This window comes from Galeopterus variegatus, unplaced genomic scaffold (genome assembly GCF_000696425.1).
Source record: "Galeopterus variegatus unplaced genomic scaffold, G_variegatus-3.0.2 Scaffold6078, whole genome shotgun sequence".
NCBI lineage: Eukaryota > Metazoa > Chordata > Mammalia > Dermoptera > Cynocephalidae > Galeopterus > Galeopterus variegatus.
In genome coordinates this window covers 110,557-128,069 of record NW_007732189.1, presented here as the reverse complement: position 1 = coordinate 128,069, position 17,513 = coordinate 110,557, and the positions used below count along the sequence as shown (strand labels likewise).

The following is a 17,513-nucleotide window of genomic DNA, read 5'->3' as shown; positions in this document are numbered from 1 at the left end:
AATTTAAAATGTAATAATTGAAGTGAATTAAAGATAGTTAAGATGAACATAAAGATTATCATAAAGATGGGATATTAGTAGTTAGAAGATGGGAAGCGTTAATTAAACTTTAAATTTACAGAAGAGAAGGGAGGAATAAAAAGAAATGTAATCAACCCTGAAATATAAGGAAAAAGGAAAATAGGAAATGACAGTAAGAAAAAAAAATTTAAACATGAAATAACATTAAAACAAACTAAATATATTAATTATTGTGGCAAATATGAGTGAATTTAATTTCCCTATCAATAATTACAGATTGACTAAGTAAACAAAAATCTGCCTATATCTTGTTTGCAAAAATATATACCTGCAACAAAAGAACTGAAAATAAAAATAGGAGTAAAAATATATTAGGAAAATTCTAATAAAAAATAATATATAAAATAATACAGAAATGACTAAATGATTAAAATAGACAAAAAGAAATATTATGTAGTGAAAAAAGGTATAATCCATGAAGCTAAAATAGTCAGACTTTTGTGCACTGACCAACACAGAAAATACGTAAAGTAAAATTTCCCAGAAATACTCAGAAATTTTTTAAAAACAGTCATTATGAAATGTTTTCTACACTTTTTTCCAAATTTCATAACCAAAGTAGATTTCAAAAATAAAGTGATATATAGTACAATAAGTAAAAATTGGTCAAAATAATCGTATACTCTGTCAATAAGGGATAGACGTTCTTATGTACATGTAACTTTTACAGAAAAAGTCATTGTTTTCTTGGTCTTAAAGAAAAACTCAAATAGAAATATTACAGCTAAATTTCTGACCAAAATTTAATTAACTAGAAAACAAAACCAAAAAAATGTTGCTTGGTAGACTCAACTATTTAGAAATTAATCAATGCTTTTTAAATTATACTTGGATCAATAATAAAAACCAAAATTTCCCCAAAACGTTGACCCAATGTGTTAGACTGTTTTCTGTTGCTTGTTACAGAATACCTGAAACTGGGTGATTTATAAAGAAATGAAGTTTATTTCTCTACAGTTTTATAGGCTTGGAAGTCCACAGTCCAGGGGACGCATCTGGTGAGGGCCTTCTTCGTGGTGACTCTCTGTGGTGATGCAGTGTATCACATGGTGAGAATTGGCATGAGCAAGAGTTTTCCCATATGGTCTCCTTATAAAGCCACCAGTCCACACCCCTGATAACTCATTACCTTCAGCTCATTACTCCACGAATGGATTAATCCATTCACAAGGAAGCAGTCCTTACGGTCCAATCACCTCTCAAAGGCCCCACTTTTCAAACACCATAATCAGATTTCTCATCCTCTTAAAATTGTTACAATGTGGATCAAGTTTCCAACACATGAACTCTTGTGGGACACATATGACCCATAGCACTTAATATCAAACACATGACATATAAATAAAGGAAAAGACAGCCAATCAATTACAAATGTCTGTTAGTGTAAACTGACTGAAAATAAGCAAACTAAGCAATCCAAGGAAAAGAAAAAGAATAAGAGAATAGTGGTCAGGCCCTGGCTCTGTCCCACCCCCCCAACCTGGCACACTCTGGCGCTGCCAGGCCAAGGGCCTCCATTGGCACTCAGGTGGCCGCCAGAGCAACCCAAGCCCATGAAGGCCACACACCCAGCCACCAGTCCAGACAGGACAGAGTTCGTGGTACCTGAGGAGGAGTGGAGGATCAGTGCAGTTCAAGAATCTATTCCAGCGATTCATGAAGCATCAGGCCCCAGCCAACGGCCACTACAAACCAACTTGCTGTGAACATGCCGCTAACTGTTACACACATGCATTCCTCATTGTTCAAACCATCATGGGCAGTGCCCTTCTCCATCAGCTTATCTGATGACTGCTGGGAAAAGATGACGGCATGGACTTATGGGATGGGCCTTTGTGCCTTCTTCATTGTTTCCACAGACTTTCACGTTGTGTCATGGAAGATGACTGCTCTTATGTGTGACAGAATGGTTATCTATTTCTTCATTGTTGCTTCTTATGCTGCATGGTTAAATTTCCGTGAACTTGGACCCCTAACATCTCATACGCATTGATTTATCTGGCTCATGGCAGCTGGAGGAATCATGTATGTATTTCTCTACCATGAAAAGTATAAGGTGGTTGAGCTCTTCTTCTGTCTCATAATGGGGTTTTCTCCAGCCTTAGTGATGACATCAATGCCCAGCATCAGAGCCAGCCCCAATGCCCAGGGATCCTGAGAGATGGGGGCTGTCGGCCTTAGCCCTGCCCCCTCTGTTGCACATCTAGGACAGCAATGGAACCAGCTGATGTCCAGGATCCTGGAACAGGAGCTGGGCCAGCGCTACCTCCGCCCACAACTAGGTCTTAGAATGTACTTATAAACCAAATGTGTTTCTTTGGAGTGTGACTTACCTGCTCATGTCCTTCATCAAATTTCTGCTTAGATCTTTCTAATTTATTTTTAAGAGTTCTTTTTGCAGTAAGGATGTTAATCTATGAGTATTGAAAAAAAAAAAAAGTAGAGAGTAGAATAATGGTTACCAGAGGCTGGGAGGGGTGGAGGTGAGGGGGAAGATTACGGGTGAACTAATAGGTTCAAAACTATACTATCTACTCTAAATGAATCATTGTGCAGTATATGCATGTATTGAAACAACACATTGTACCCCACAAAATAAGTGTAAATAAAATTGAATTAAAAAGAATAAGAGAATAAGTGTAGTAGGTGAAATTAATGAAAAAGAATTTTTTTTCATAAAAACAGTATTTTTGTTTGAGAGAACTGGAAAAAATAGACACACTCTTGATAAGCCTAAGGAAAATAAAGAGAAAACAAATTATTTTGGGAATGAGAAAAAGAAGTATAACCACAGACACAAATGAGATTACAAGAATTGTAAGAGATTATTATGTTCAAACATGCTAATAAAATTAGGTATCTAGATGAAATAAATTATTTTTCCAGAAAAATATAAATTACAAAATGAACCCACAAACAGTTAAAAAAAAAACCCTAACAGACCAGTGCTTTAGAAGATAGTAGCAAGGATGTTGAAGATCTTTTAAATAGGTCTCAATCCCAGGTCAATAAAATTAATTCTAAATAATCCTCAAAGAACAGATACTACCAATGATATTAAAATTTTTCTTTGTGTTTAAAAAAACGAGAGATTGGAAACTCCTCAATTCATTTTAGAAACCTATAATAACTTTTATCTTCAAATCTGATAATTAAGAAGAAAAAGAGAAGAATGTAGACTTATTTCATTTATGAATACATATACAAACTTTGAAATAAAATAGCAAATGAACCTAGCAATGTGTTGGATAATACGTAGAATACTGATATTCTCTAGTCTCTTAATAATGTTTTCCTTTATCCCCCCTCAGACACATTGTATAAAAATCATTACTTAAATTTCTTCAGTTTCCAAAATCAGTAGTATGCATGTTGACAAAGACTCTCTCCCTGACTAAACTCCTTTAAGACCTCTTTTTGACTAGGCGTTGACCTTGGGCCCTGTCCTAAGGCCTGCATAGCCCTGTTTCAGCAGGAATCCTGCCTAACCCAGTTTAGAGAGAATCCTCCCCTCTTGATATCTTATCAGCCTAGCATGCCTTCAGCAAGAATCCTGTTAGATCAGTTTTAGCAAGAATCACCTTACTTTGATGTCTCCTCATAGTAATTTTCCATCCACTGGACTCCTCATTCTGTTCCATAGGTATAAATCCCCATGCGTCCTTCCCATATTTGGAGTTGTGCCCAGTCTCTCAAACCATTTATGATAATCCTGAATAAAGTCTTTCTTACTGTGTGAACAAGTGTCATGAATAATTTTTTCTTTAACAGTTATGGTGTCATGACTAAGATAGGATCAGATTCATCATTGGATCCCCGGACCTCTCATCCAAGACCCCAAGTGTACACCTTTGAAGGCTTTGTCCTCACTCCTGACTGACTGATCGGGGATACATTGCTGAGTCTGATTCCTAAGCCAGTGCTGTGGATGACGGTCCGTTGAAGCATAGACCCCAAGTGTACACCTTTGAAGGCTTTGTCCTCACTCCTGACTGACTGATCGGGGATACTTTGCTGAGTCTGATTCCTAAGCCAGTGCTGTGGATGACGGTCCGTTGAAGCACGGTGAGGACAGATTTTGATTCTTACGTTTCTGAATATACTCTCTAAAAGCTGGATCCCAGCCTTCTTTGTCTGAAAGGTACCTCATGGACTGAAATATTTTTCTGCTTCTTTCTTTCAAGTGGAAATTCACTGCCTGAATCCTAGAGTGGAAGTCCTTCCTCCTGGCTGTGTTTTGTCAGGAGATTCACTCTGAGTCCTAGGCTGGAAATTTTTTCCTGGCTGTTTGTGAGGTTTCTTTGTTCTGCTTTTCCCATGGGAACTTCCCAGTTTACTAAACCCCACACCCCTTCTCGAGCCCCTGGTGACTTCATGCTCTACTAACTCTGCTTCCTCTCTTGCCGGCATGATTTTTACTAAGGATAATTTGGAACTCCAGTGGCCTCCTTGGGAGACTACAGATCTCCCCAAACTGACTCCTCTCAGACCTTTCCCTTCCCATCACCCCTACTCCTCCTTCCTCCTTTTACCTGCTTTGGTTTCTCTTCAATTTGTTTGAATCCTTTGATATGTATCCTTTAAAACTCCTACCTTCTCCATCCATCTGTCCACACCTGCCAGACTTTTCTCCTCTCACCCCAATCCCTCAACTCCCTACAGTCACTTGAACTTTAGGCCCCCTGTTCCCAAGGGAGTTCTCAAGGTACTTGGAGACCCCTAAAAGCAACTACCTGAGGCTGAAAGGGTTAGGGTTTATATATTTTATCCACTCACATATGCTTTGGAGACATCTAGACAACTGCTTGATTTCCCCATAGTCACCGAAAATGTACTTCACAGCCTCCATAAGATTACATATCAAAACAAAAGAAAATGGTAAAAACCTCCTCCACAAATTTTGGTAAAAAACTTTAGTTTTCATATGATCTAATATAATCAGGTAACCTTAACTTGTTCCATCTGTCAAAAGCATAATTCCAACTATTTTAACTAAACCAGTGAGTTTTGTATTACTGCATTTTACCTGACTCATGACTAAAGTTTTAGAATGGAAGCTGTAAGATCTCTATTCGCATCTCTATGTGTACATATGTATGTTTGTTATGTGTATGTGATATTTTCTTACCTTGGGATGGTATTATCAAATAGATCTCTTAAAGGAGATCTATTAAAGTTGGCTTTGAGCTGAATAAGTCCCTACATAAGTTAAATATTCCTAAAATTCTCAGAAATACAGAAACTAACCCAAATGCTTTTCAAGTTCACTTGACTTGAATAAATCTTTGGCAGGTTTAATATTGTTGGTTTAATAAAAACAGCTGTGTCCTCTGAGTTATCAGCAGTGGATATAATACAAGCATACATTTTTATTCTAATTTGGGTTTACTAGTAAAATTAGCTTGATANTCAGGTAACCTTAACTTGTTCCATCTGTCAAAAGCATAATTCCAACTATTTTAACTAAACCGTGAGTTTTGTATTACTGCATTTTACCTGACTCATGACTAAAGTTTTAGAATGGAAGCTGTAAGATCTCTATTCGCATCTCTATGTGTATATATGTATGTTTGTTATGTGTATGTGATATTTTCTTACCTTGGGATGGTATTATCAAATAGATCTCTTAAAGGAGATCTATTAAAGTTGGCTTTGAGCTGAATAAGTCCCTACATAAGTTAAATATTCCTAAAATTCTCAGAAATACAGAAACTAACCCAAATGCTTTTCAAGTTCACTTGACTTGAATAAATCTTTGGCAGGTTTAATATTGTTGGTTTAATAAAAACAGCTGTGTCCTCTGAGTTATCAGCAGTGAAATATTCCTAAAATTCTCAGAAATACAGAAACTAACCCAAATGCTTTTCAAGTTCACTTGAATAAATCTTTGGCAGGTTTAATATTGTTGGTTTAATAAAAACAGCTGTGTCCTCTGAGTTATCAGCAGTAGATATAATACAAGCATACATTTTTATTCTAATTTGGGTTTACTAGTAAAATTAGCTTGATATATTTACTTGATATTTAAGATAAGATTGTAAATTCAACCAAAAACCAAATGTACAAGTGAAGATGTAGTATAAATTAATTTCTTGATATCTATTACTTCATGAATTTCAAGTGAAGCAGTAAAACAAAAAAAACATATATTTAACTTTTCTTAGATTTTTTTGCTTTGTGATTTTTTTGATACTTACCTAGAATGTGTGTGCTGTAAGAATAGTTGACAGGGAAATAACCTGAGATGATGACAGCTTTGTTTAATGTTATGTCTTTTTAAAAATAGTTTCCAAAATGTTTTCAGTAACACTCTACTTTAGAGTCATGCTAGATTAAATTAAGTAATAGATATTCATTAATAATTTCTAAGTAAGATAAACTGCTGAAACATTCATTATTAAGCTGAAGTTTATATTTATGTACTTTTGGGCTTTTTTTATTTTTATGTAGTATAGAAAATCTAGATATATCTGGAGCACAGCCTTATATCCCCAAGATCACAGGTTTAGATCCCTGTACCAGCCAGCTACCAAATATATATATATATGTATATATATTTTTGTTTGTTTGTTTGTTTTTTTAAATTATGTATATACACACATTATATATATCTGGGTCTGTTAAAATATCCCCAAGATCACAGGTTTAGATCCCTGTACCAGCCAGCTACCAAATATATATATATATATGTATATATATTTTTGTTTGTTTGTTTGTTTTTTAAATTATGTATATACACACATTATATATATCTGGGTCTGTTAATAAATATGTTCTTTTTCCCACATTGAAAATTAGCATATATACCTATAAAAATTATGAAATGGTTTCGTCATAAAGTTTGCTAGTCTGCTGTAGAATGCTGGTATATGACACAATTCACAATTGTGTACCTCCTAGATTTCTCTGTAAATGAAGGGTACCAGTGAATAAAACACCGCTTAAACAGTATGCAAGGAATGTAGGATGTGTTTTTGTTAAGGGAAAAAAAGAGTAATATTGTCCTAAAGTGAAATGACTAGTTGTTCCAAGATGAAAAAGAAAAAAATTTAGGACAATAGCTAAATGAATAAAGAAACATGTCGAAGGTTTGTGGAAAAGGAGTTTTATATTATATGATCAAAGATGACTAATATGGGGTGAATTTATTTATAAGCTTTCTTATAAATGAACTTTAATATCAAAAGTGCACCAATACAAAACTAGAATTTGACTTTCTCTCTGTTAAAATGACAAAGTTTTCTCAGATTATTGGTCTGCTCTTAGTGAGAGACTATAAAAAGTTTTTCTTTACTTTTTAAGTAATCTGCCCAGAAAACAAAGATTCTGTGCCTTAGAATAATTTCCATGCTTTATGTTGACTTTATCATGTTTTTGATTATTTGAAAAAGAAAAAAAGTTTTCTCACTTTTAGAAGAGCTATAAGTTCTTTTTTTTTTTTTTTTTTTACAGTCATGTTACCTCCTACAGTTCCTTTGGAAATCTTTTGTCATTTTGGTTAAATAGATAGATAAGTATTATTTCACAACAATCTAGGATCCTATTTAAGTGTTCAAATCTTTTGACATTTTGAGAACTTTGCCATTCCAAAATTAAATCCTAAATGAAATCTCCGTTTCAGGAGATTCCATTTCAAGAAATCTCCATTTGAGATTTCTCAGAGGAATCCTTGAAAATCTCAAAGGATTTGTTCCTTCACCTTGTAAAAAAAGAAATGTTAAAGTAATTATATTTATTTTATATGTTGAATTGCATGAAAAGCATTGTCAAATAAGAAAAGATACTTAACCTTCTCTAGGTTATATTTGTATAGGTAAAATGTGATTATTTCAAATATTGCATAAGCTTCCAGAAATTTGTCAATATTTTCACTTTCCCTAAAATTTCTGGTATAATGTTATCATTCATAATTCCAGTTATTATCTTAAAATGTTATATGTCTTAGAAACAACCAAATGTCCTTGTCACTTGCATTGTTTTTGTAACGAACTCTCATCAGATCTTTACAGCCATTTTGTATTTTGCCTTCCATAAATAGTTTTTGTTTCACTCTGATTTTTCTAAAAGCTTTTGCAATCAGCTGTTGACCAGAATGCTTAGTATTCAGCAAAAAGGAACTATCTCAGAGACCCGTGAAAAGGACTATAACAGGTACTCTGGCGTATAGATTTTTAATGGCATTGCTTAAATAACTTTAAGACCATACTACTGGACTAAGGATTTTCCAAAAGTCTAGTGGAAAAGCTGATGGGTTCATAAAACTCTTAACCCAAGATCAAGCAAAACAAGAATTAATTACCTGGGACAGAATGAACTGATGAAGGATGATTATGGCTTTTGTTCTGTATGATAAAAACCATTTCTCTTTTTTCTTAAGCTATTTATAACTTACAACAATACAAGTTCTTTACTTCTCTTTGTAAAGAGAAATGAAACATTTATTTTTTTTCTCCTTGCTTGATCCCTCGAGAATCCAGAAACTCTTATTGAGTATTCTTATTTTATTCACAATTACAATTATTTACTCGACTTCAATAAGAATCTGTCATCCTTATAACAGAACGTGATTGGAAACCTTGTTTGTATAACCAAGACTTTGACTAGAATGTCATATTTGTGAACGATGAATAAAATAACAAATGAGTAGATAGTTTTATGGAGTCAATGCTTACAAAGCACTGTTGGAAAAATTGGCCTGGTACCTGGCTTACAGGGTTCCCAGCATTACAGATGGGTAAGGAAGGTCACTTAGGCCCAGGAAGCTTAGGATATCTTCAGGACCTGGAAAAGAGAAGAATTCACCCAAATCTAAAGATATTGCAGGAAAAATGTGGCAGTAAGTTCTTGGCTTGGCTTCTTAGCATCAAGAGGATTTTATAAGTCTAAAATAAGATTCCTTATAAGAAGTTCCAGCAAAGCATACTTGAAAAGGCCTGTATGGTCAGCTATCATTCTTGCTGCACTTATGTGAATAATCAGGCCAAATCTAATGAGACCAGACCTATTTTGTGAATAAGAATAACCTTACTTTGGTTATTTCTGATAAAAGGGGTGACTATAGAGAGACATTTTTTATGTTTCAGTGGAAAACTATAGCACATCCTTGTGGGCTATTAGATTCTAGTTCTGTTCATTGTCCTTGAGGTTTCATTACCTACATGTAAACCGGACTTGATTCTGTCATATTGCACATTTTTCAGTTCTTCTAGTTTCCTCTAATATTTGGCTATAATTCTCCAAACTAACATTTCTAATTTTTCTTTTACCTTTCTAACTTGGAGTCACTGAGAACTAACACCTGACTGGCCTATTCTAAAGAAGCTCTGTGAGCTGAAACTGGATGCTTCCATGCTCTGCTCCAGGAAATAGTCATGACAGTGACACTGATATCTATGCAATCACCAAAGTTATTCAAATTATCCACAAGGAAATTCTTCAGATTGCCATTACTGTCTGTCTACACTCTATCATCTAAAGATGCTTTGAGCTCAAGATCTAGAAATATTCTTGATTGACTGTCCTTTGGACTCAGAAACTGGGGTTATAGTCTGCTCCAACAATGCCTCTAATTAAATGTCTGACTACTTGTACCATTCAGCAAATGTCCTCTACTAACAAGTCCCAACATATGGTTTAGCTGATCCTTAATGAACAAATGACAACCAAATGAGAAACAGACTTTTATTGTTAAAAGAAAAGAAGATGTTTCTTTTTTTCTCAAACAAGGGGGACTAACAGAGACTCTCCTCTTGACCAAACTTTAGTCAGGCTTCTCTGAGCATTCTTCAACTAAGCCTTGTTCTTGGGCCCTGCCCTATGGCCTGTATCATGCAGTTTTAGAAAAACTCCCACCTAGCCTAGTAGAGAGAGAATCCCCCACCCTTCAAATCTGATCACACTGGCCAACCTTCAACAAGAATCTTGTTAGGTCAGTGTAGCAGGAACCCCCTCACTCTTGATGTCTACTCTTTGTAATTTTTCATCCATTGAACCCCCTCATTCTCCATGGCTGTAAATCCTTATGAATCCCACTTATCCGTGCTGTTTTTGGAATTGAGCCTCATCTCTCTAACCTATTGTGATAGTCTTCTAAGGTCTTCCTTACTGTGCTAACAAGTATCATGAATAACTTTTTCTTAAATAGTTTAATTCACCAGCAACCTTATATTCTCCATCTTATCTGTGGAGATACTCACATGTATTGAATGGATGAAAAAGTCAGTGGATGTGTAAAAGCACAAAGGGAAAATTTAAAGACAGAGAATAGAATGCAAAGTTCCCAAATATAATAGACACTGTGAGAACAAAAAACAGAATAAAGGGGAGAAAATGAATAAATAATCGAAACAAATTTCCCAGAGGTGAAGAAAGACGTGGGTTTTTAGATTGAGAGATGTCACGAAAAATTGTAAAAGATTGAATATTGGATGCCCTGTTTATCTTATCCATACCAATTATCTTTTCTACAATTGTCTTTGAGCTAGACTATTTAAAATTTTTAAATTGTAGAAAACTGATTAGAATGCAACTAATTTTGTCCACAGATATGCAACTTTGTTATGTCTGATGAAATTTAATTGATTATTGCCCCGTGGATAAGGCCCAGTTTTTGCACTTATTTGCAAACTGATGTCAGCACTCTTTTACTAAATATAAACTTGAGAATTCTTTGGATTTCCCTTAAACAAGTTATAACATCTTAGCAGTACTCATTAATTAATGAGTTAAATAAAATCTTTGATATATGTATGTGCCATGATTATACCCTCCTTTAAAAATTATTTTTTTGGCCTTCACATCTAAGGCATGGGGGGGTACAATCAGCTTTGTATTTCATGAATATTCATAACCAATAAAAAATTAAAATAAAATAAAATTTTTTAAGGAAATTATTCTGTAATGGAGTCCACCAAATGCTAAGCCTGATTAATGAGAAAACACCCATACCTAGACATATACTAGGGAAATATATTGAAAAAAGAAATCTTTGTGTTTTAGTTACTTTATGAAACAGAAATAGTAGTAATAATGCATCTGTCATAGGGTTATTGTGGACATTAAATGAGATAGTGCTTCAAAAACAATAGAATGACTAGTGTACAGTAAGGACTTGGCATGTGAACTATATGCAATATGTCAGTAAAAGGATGGTCCATGGGGTATTTTTTGCAAATGGGAAACAATCTAAAAGTCTGTTAATAATAGAATGGTTACATTTATCATAGGCTATTTATACAATGGAATACTATGTAGAGTTTGTAAAAATTAATCAGATCTAGTTGTGTTAATATGGAACGATCTCTCTATGAGAAAACCGCAAGTTGCAGCCCAATAATATTGTATATAGTACGATCACAATAGTACAAGAGAAAAAAATCACAAAATACCCATTTAAAACAACCAAACTTACATTGAAATGTGTGTGTATATGTGTGTATATACAGAAATAAAGAAATGTATACATAGGCACTTTTTTAACAGTGGTTACCTTTGGGGAGGGAAATGGGATATTCTAAAGGTCTGATTTGTTTATTTATTTATATTCTGTTTATGTGTAATCTGGGGAATTAACTAAGAAACTGTAAGTGAATCTTAGTATTGGTTTTCAGAAATGTTTACTTTCAGATATACTGGAACATATGTACTTAGTATTTTGGTTTGACAACTAATTTGTTGATTTTTCTAGTGTGTTATTTTTGTTCTTGTCCTTAAATAAATAATAAACTTATTGCGCCTCTAAATGATGATGAAAGCACACATTTCTGGATATTTCCAGATAGCTAGCCAGGGAGCAGCATCTTGTGATATTTTCTCACATTTCTTTCTAGGAACTTGCATAAAACTTTATATATGCTGCTTTTATAACATTTATCAACTACCACCATGTGTTGATGTTTTATATATATGTATATAATGCATATGTGTAAAATATATATATATAATATCTTATTCTCCTAACAATGAGCAACTTGAAGACAAAATTTATGCTGACTTATTTAACTCCTGACAATGCAATATTTTGTATATAATCTGTGCTCAAGAAAGTTATAAAATGAATAATATTTTAAATTGTTGTATTACTATCTATAAAAAGGCATGAAATTAAAAATATATATTCTGAGCAAACTACATGTAAGCATATTGTACAGTTCTGGACAGACTGCATGTAAGAATATTACAATAATTTGCATCATTTATCATTCTAATATATTAATTACAATATGCATGGTCCTTTGTCTAAGGAAACAGTCATATTGTTTATGATTATCTCAAAAAAGTTTTAGCCCATAGGAATAACACAACAAGACACGTAAGTACAAAGTTTGACTTGTTTTCCTTACATCTAACTATAAGAACTCAAGAAAAATAATTTAGAGCAGACAAAAAAATTATTATTTTGTTCTCTTTGCTTTTTGCATTTTTTTTCAGACTTGGGATGTAGCTTTATCACGGACTGCTAGAGCATGGGGGAAAAAATGTGTGTTTGAGCATAATACTTATTTAGAAGACATAAAAATGGCCCATCCTACATTTAATGGTATTGGTGAAAATATGTGGGTTGGCCCTGAAAATGAATTTACTGCAACTATTGCTATCAAAAGTTGGTATGCAGAGAAAAAAAAGTATAATTTTGAAAATGACAGTTGTTCTGAAGACTGTTCTCATTACACTCAGGTATCTAATTTTTACATTGTTATTAATTCAATTGACTCCTTAATTGCTTTACTGCCTAGTTTTATTGATTATGTTTCAAATTTATAAACTCAAATGGTAAAATTGTTACTTCTAATAACAAAATTCTAATCAGTCCTAGAGCTTCAAAATGTCTATAATTGCATTTATTATGTGAACCATACAATTAAAACATTCCTTTAAATACCATAAACCTAATCTCCATATCCAAAGATGAAAGGTCCTTTTCTAAAATCAGTGCACACTGGAAGGAAGGAAAAAACCAGCAAATAAAAATTGTTTATAAATTACTTACCATGAACATGAGTAAAAGATGATATTTTTTTACATAGATTAATACACATACTACTATATAGCTGATTAATTAAAGCATTTAAAATGCAAATTAGTAGAATTATTTCCCTGTCTCATGTTCAACAGTCCACCCTCACAGTATGCTTCAGGAATACTGAAACACTTTTCATTTCCCATGCAAATCTTTATTAATTCACATATCACATTATTTAATAAGCATCTATTCATATATCTGATACTACACTGAAGGCAGAGAGCTTGTCTTCTTGTCCATGTATGAGGGTATTTCAAAAAGTTCATGGAAAAATAGAATTAAAAGATAATATGAATCTTTCCATGAACTTTTTGAAGATCCCTCATATTCTCAGTACAGTATGGCATTTTTTAGGTCTTCAATAAATATTTTTATCAGGAATCAAGAAATTATTGAATGAACACCCAAGTTTATTTTAAAAATCAACGTTTTTCAATCAATAGATCCTATGTCGCGTTTTATGTAGAATTTAAAATTTTGGAATTTGTTCACATTGAGCTCATGTCTTTCTGTCCCATCAAATGTATCATGCTTCAAAAAATTTTTGAGCAGTTGTTTTTTGCTTTTAACAGTTTTCTTCTTCTAGAAAGTTACAGTGATTTTTCATTGTCTTACTCATGTCAAAACTATACTCCTTAATATGACCTCAATACTCTCTATAAACTAACCAAATCTACTACTCCATGTTTTTCACTTCTTCATTTCAGTCTCCTAGGTATTCTTGTTTCCTGCATTTGACCTGCTTAAGCCTACTTCAACTTTCATAGACATTCTATTCTCTGTTCTTTTATTTATTTATTTATTTAAATTTATTTTATTTATTGAATCAAAATTGATTGTACATATTTTGGGGGTTCAACATTAAGATATGTTGATCAAATCAACATTACTAGCATATATATTGTTATAAATTGTAACTATTCTGTCTGCCGCTTGTACAATCTCTCCCCATCCCCAAGTCCCTCCCCCCCCTCCCCTCTAATTACCCTAGATTTCTTCTCTCTTTGTGAAAGAATAAAGGTTACTGTGTTAATTTGTTGCCTAGATGATCTGTCCAATGCTGAGATGTGTGATCAGGTCCCCCAATATTATCATGGAGCAGATTCTTCTTCTGTCACTCTGAAATGGGCTTTGTGGAGAGAGCCCATCCTCTTTTTTTCTTTATCTCTGCTGGTGACTCTTCTTGTGTCAATGCATTCCACTGGCTGGTAGACCATCTGTGTGGTGGTTGTGGTGTCTAGCCACTTTCGCAGCAGCCATAGTTATTGTGGTGGCTGTGGTGGGCCACCCACATGGAGGTGATGGTTTTGGCATGCTCATTGGTGCTGGCAGTGTGCCTGTTTGTGGGAAGCGTCTAGTCCCCTTCTCCATGCCTCTGGTCCCTGGACGGGCCCCAAGGCACTGGTGTGGTGTGGTCCTGGTTGTGGGAGGGCAGTCTGGTCCCCTTCTTCATACCCTAGGTCCCTGGGCAAGCCCAGAGGTGTTGGTGTGTTGTGCCTGGTTGTGGGGGGTCCGATCCCCTTCTCCATGCCAGGGTCACCAGGTGGGCCCTGAGGCACTGGCGCGGTATGTCTGGTTGGGGGGGTGGGGTCCAGTTCCCGGCTCCATGCCTCCAGCCACTGGGCGGGCCCCAAGGTGCTGGCGGTGTGCCTGGGCCAGAACTAATTTTTTGTCCTTTGCTTACTTCTAAAAGGGGAGAACTTCCTGTAGGAACTAGTACTTGAGCTGTGTGGTTGAGCTAAATTACTGCTTTGCTGCTGTTTCCCTAGGGAAGGCTTTTTGTGCAGCTCAGGGTTTAACGGTTGACCTTATAGTTACTTCCGGCTCTCCAGTAGAATCGCTGATCTGGGCCTGAGTTTTTTCATCAAACTGCACTCCATACAATTCTGCATTCCTCACCAGTCTCCTCTGAGTGGTCATGCACTGATTGGCAGGTGGATGGGCTGTCCTTGCTGTGCCCCAGTGTTCTACAGGTGGGCCTGTCTCCCCCACTGCCTGTGCTCCAAACACTTCCCATGGGACGGGCCCTGTGCCCGTCCCTTGCAATGATTCACCAGCCTCTGAATGGCTACCTTTTTTCAGTTGTTCTGGCTCCTTGCTCCTGCATGGGTCCATGGGAACTCTAGTAGTGGTCTTGCTGTCCTGGGGGCCGCCAAGCCCTCTTCTTCCCTGCCACCTCCAAGTAACTCCATCTGAAGGGCACAGCTGTGGCTTCTCTATTCTCTGTTCTTTTAATCTGTCACTCTATTTTTCTAAGAATCATAATTTTAAAATCACTAAGGCTTGAGATAAAGAAAATAGAAATAGTTCCTCTCTCTTCCACAGAAGTTAACAAAACAAATACTATCTTGTTCACTTGGGAGTGTTAGAAATATTAAAGTCATACAAAGAATTTTTGGAATGTCTTTCATTATTCTCATCTTTTTCACTCCAATTCAAGACCTGTTTTTCCTTTTATAGGAACCAGCTCTTTTTTTTATTCATTTCTTTTTTTTTAATGAAAAGCCCAGACTTTGTTTTATCTTGTAATGAAATTTCCTCAGCAAAAGGAAGAAGAAATCCTAACAGCAATTACTCTCTACTCTTGTATTTCTCTCTTCCTTTCCTTCTATAATCGTACTATTTCTTTTTCTGCCTTCTATTCACAACTTCAATTTTCCCAAAACATTTTCTCCTCTCTTCCCCATCTTCCTCTCTGCCAGTGACCTAAAACTTTCAAATTCAACCAGACGTTGAAAATTAATTCATCATTGGGCCGGCCTGTGGCTCACTCGGGAGAGTGCGGTGCTGATAGCACCAGGGCCACGGGTTCGGATCCCATATAGGGATGGCCAGTTCGCTCACTGGGTGAGCGTGGTGCTGACAACACCAAGTCAAGGGTTAAGATCCCCTTACCGGTCATCTTTTTTAAAAAAAAAAAAAGAAAGAAAATTAATTCATCAAATGTTACTTCTTCTAGCTCTGAAGCATTATTCTGGATCAGTGTTCTCAAACTTCTTCCTAATAATATGGTATTGGTATAATGTTTTAAAGTGTTTCTCTAAATACAGGTTTGGAAATACTGTCCGAAATCCATGATAATTCCTTACCTGTGCCTGAATAAAAATAGTTCATCTTTCTTGAATTGCTTCGTTAAAGGTTCTGTGTGCATTGGATATATTATTGTTCATAATATGAGAGAGTAAATATTTCAAATTATATTTTATGTTTTCTTTGGAAATTTTATTTCAGCTTGTTTGGGACAACTCCTACAAAGTTGGTTGTGCTGTTACTCCATGCTCAAGAATTGGACAGATTATACATGCAGCAATTTTCATATGCAACTATGCACCAGGGTAAGTTACATTAAATTAATAAAAGAATGTAAAACTTAATTGAGAATATTTCAAGGTTAAATTTTTCTAACTTTTAATATATTATTCTAAGTGTTTTTATGAACTATAAAATAATTAAATATAAGGTATTAATTAAAGACTTTATGTTGAAATGTTTTCAATTCCATAATGAAGTAAGTCATAACTGAACATATTGATTTTTATTGTAGACTAGCCAAGTATTACCTTCTAGAGGAATCTTAATTTTACTATTATTTCACAATATCTAGCCTAATTAGCATGACACAAATTGCTTTCCAAAATAGCTTATTACCAATTTATAATAAAAGTCAAAAGAAAATAAAATAGGTGTATTGAAATTTATGTAGTAAGAATTGTTTCAGGAATATGTCAGTGCATTGGATTGAATGTCCCCCCAAAACTTGACCCCCACTATGACAGTGTTAAGAGGATGGGAAACCCATTATGATTGTTAAAAGGTGGGGCTTTGAAAAGGTGATTAGATTGCAGGACCATGCTGTAGTGAATGGATTAATAATGGTGGTCATGGGCGTGTTTCAGAGGGCTTTGAAAGAAGAGCACATGAAAGGTTAGGCTCTCTTTCTGCTTCTACTATCTTGCAATGTGAGACCCCTAGGTCCCTGTCACCACCACCATATGTGTTCCTTGGACTTTGCAGCCTCAGAAACTGTAAGCAATAAATTTCATTTTCTTTATAAATTACCCAGTTCTGTGTATTTTGTTATAAGCAACAGAAATGGACTAATACAGTCAGTTTTATAACATGAAGTACACTTTTAACTGACCACCTCTTGAAGGTTGCATTATTAATCGGGGCTAGTCTCATACATATAAGGAATCACAATATCTCACAGATAGAAGAGCACTTCGAAAGTCCAAAAGTCTTCTAGTCAAAATATCCAATGAGGTTTGTATTATTTCCGTTTACTCATCACGTGGCTAATTACCCAATACCTGAATACCTTCCAATGATGGGAAATAACTATCTCCCAAAGTAGCTCCCATCTCTGGAGAGCTCTATTGGAAAGTCTCAAGCTTTCTTGTAAGTCAATATG

General features: G+C 35.0%; 1 protein-coding gene and 1 pseudogene across 1 annotated transcript in view; both read left to right on the top strand.

The window, feature by feature from the left end:
- The window catches only part of LOC103605786, a 2,874-nt pseudogene extending 635 nt beyond the window's left edge, over positions 1–2,239 (top strand).
- The window catches only part of GLIPR1L2 (GLI pathogenesis-related 1 like 2), a 45,033-nt gene that overhangs the window by 8,749 nt on the left and 18,771 nt on the right, over positions 1–17,513 (top strand). The window contains exons 2-3 of the mRNA XM_008590412.1: positions 12,511–12,756; positions 16,334–16,437. Of these exons, the coding sequence (XP_008588634.1) occupies positions 12,511–12,756; positions 16,334–16,437 (350 nt within the window). The remainder of the gene's footprint in view (positions 1–12,510; positions 12,757–16,333; positions 16,438–17,513) is intronic.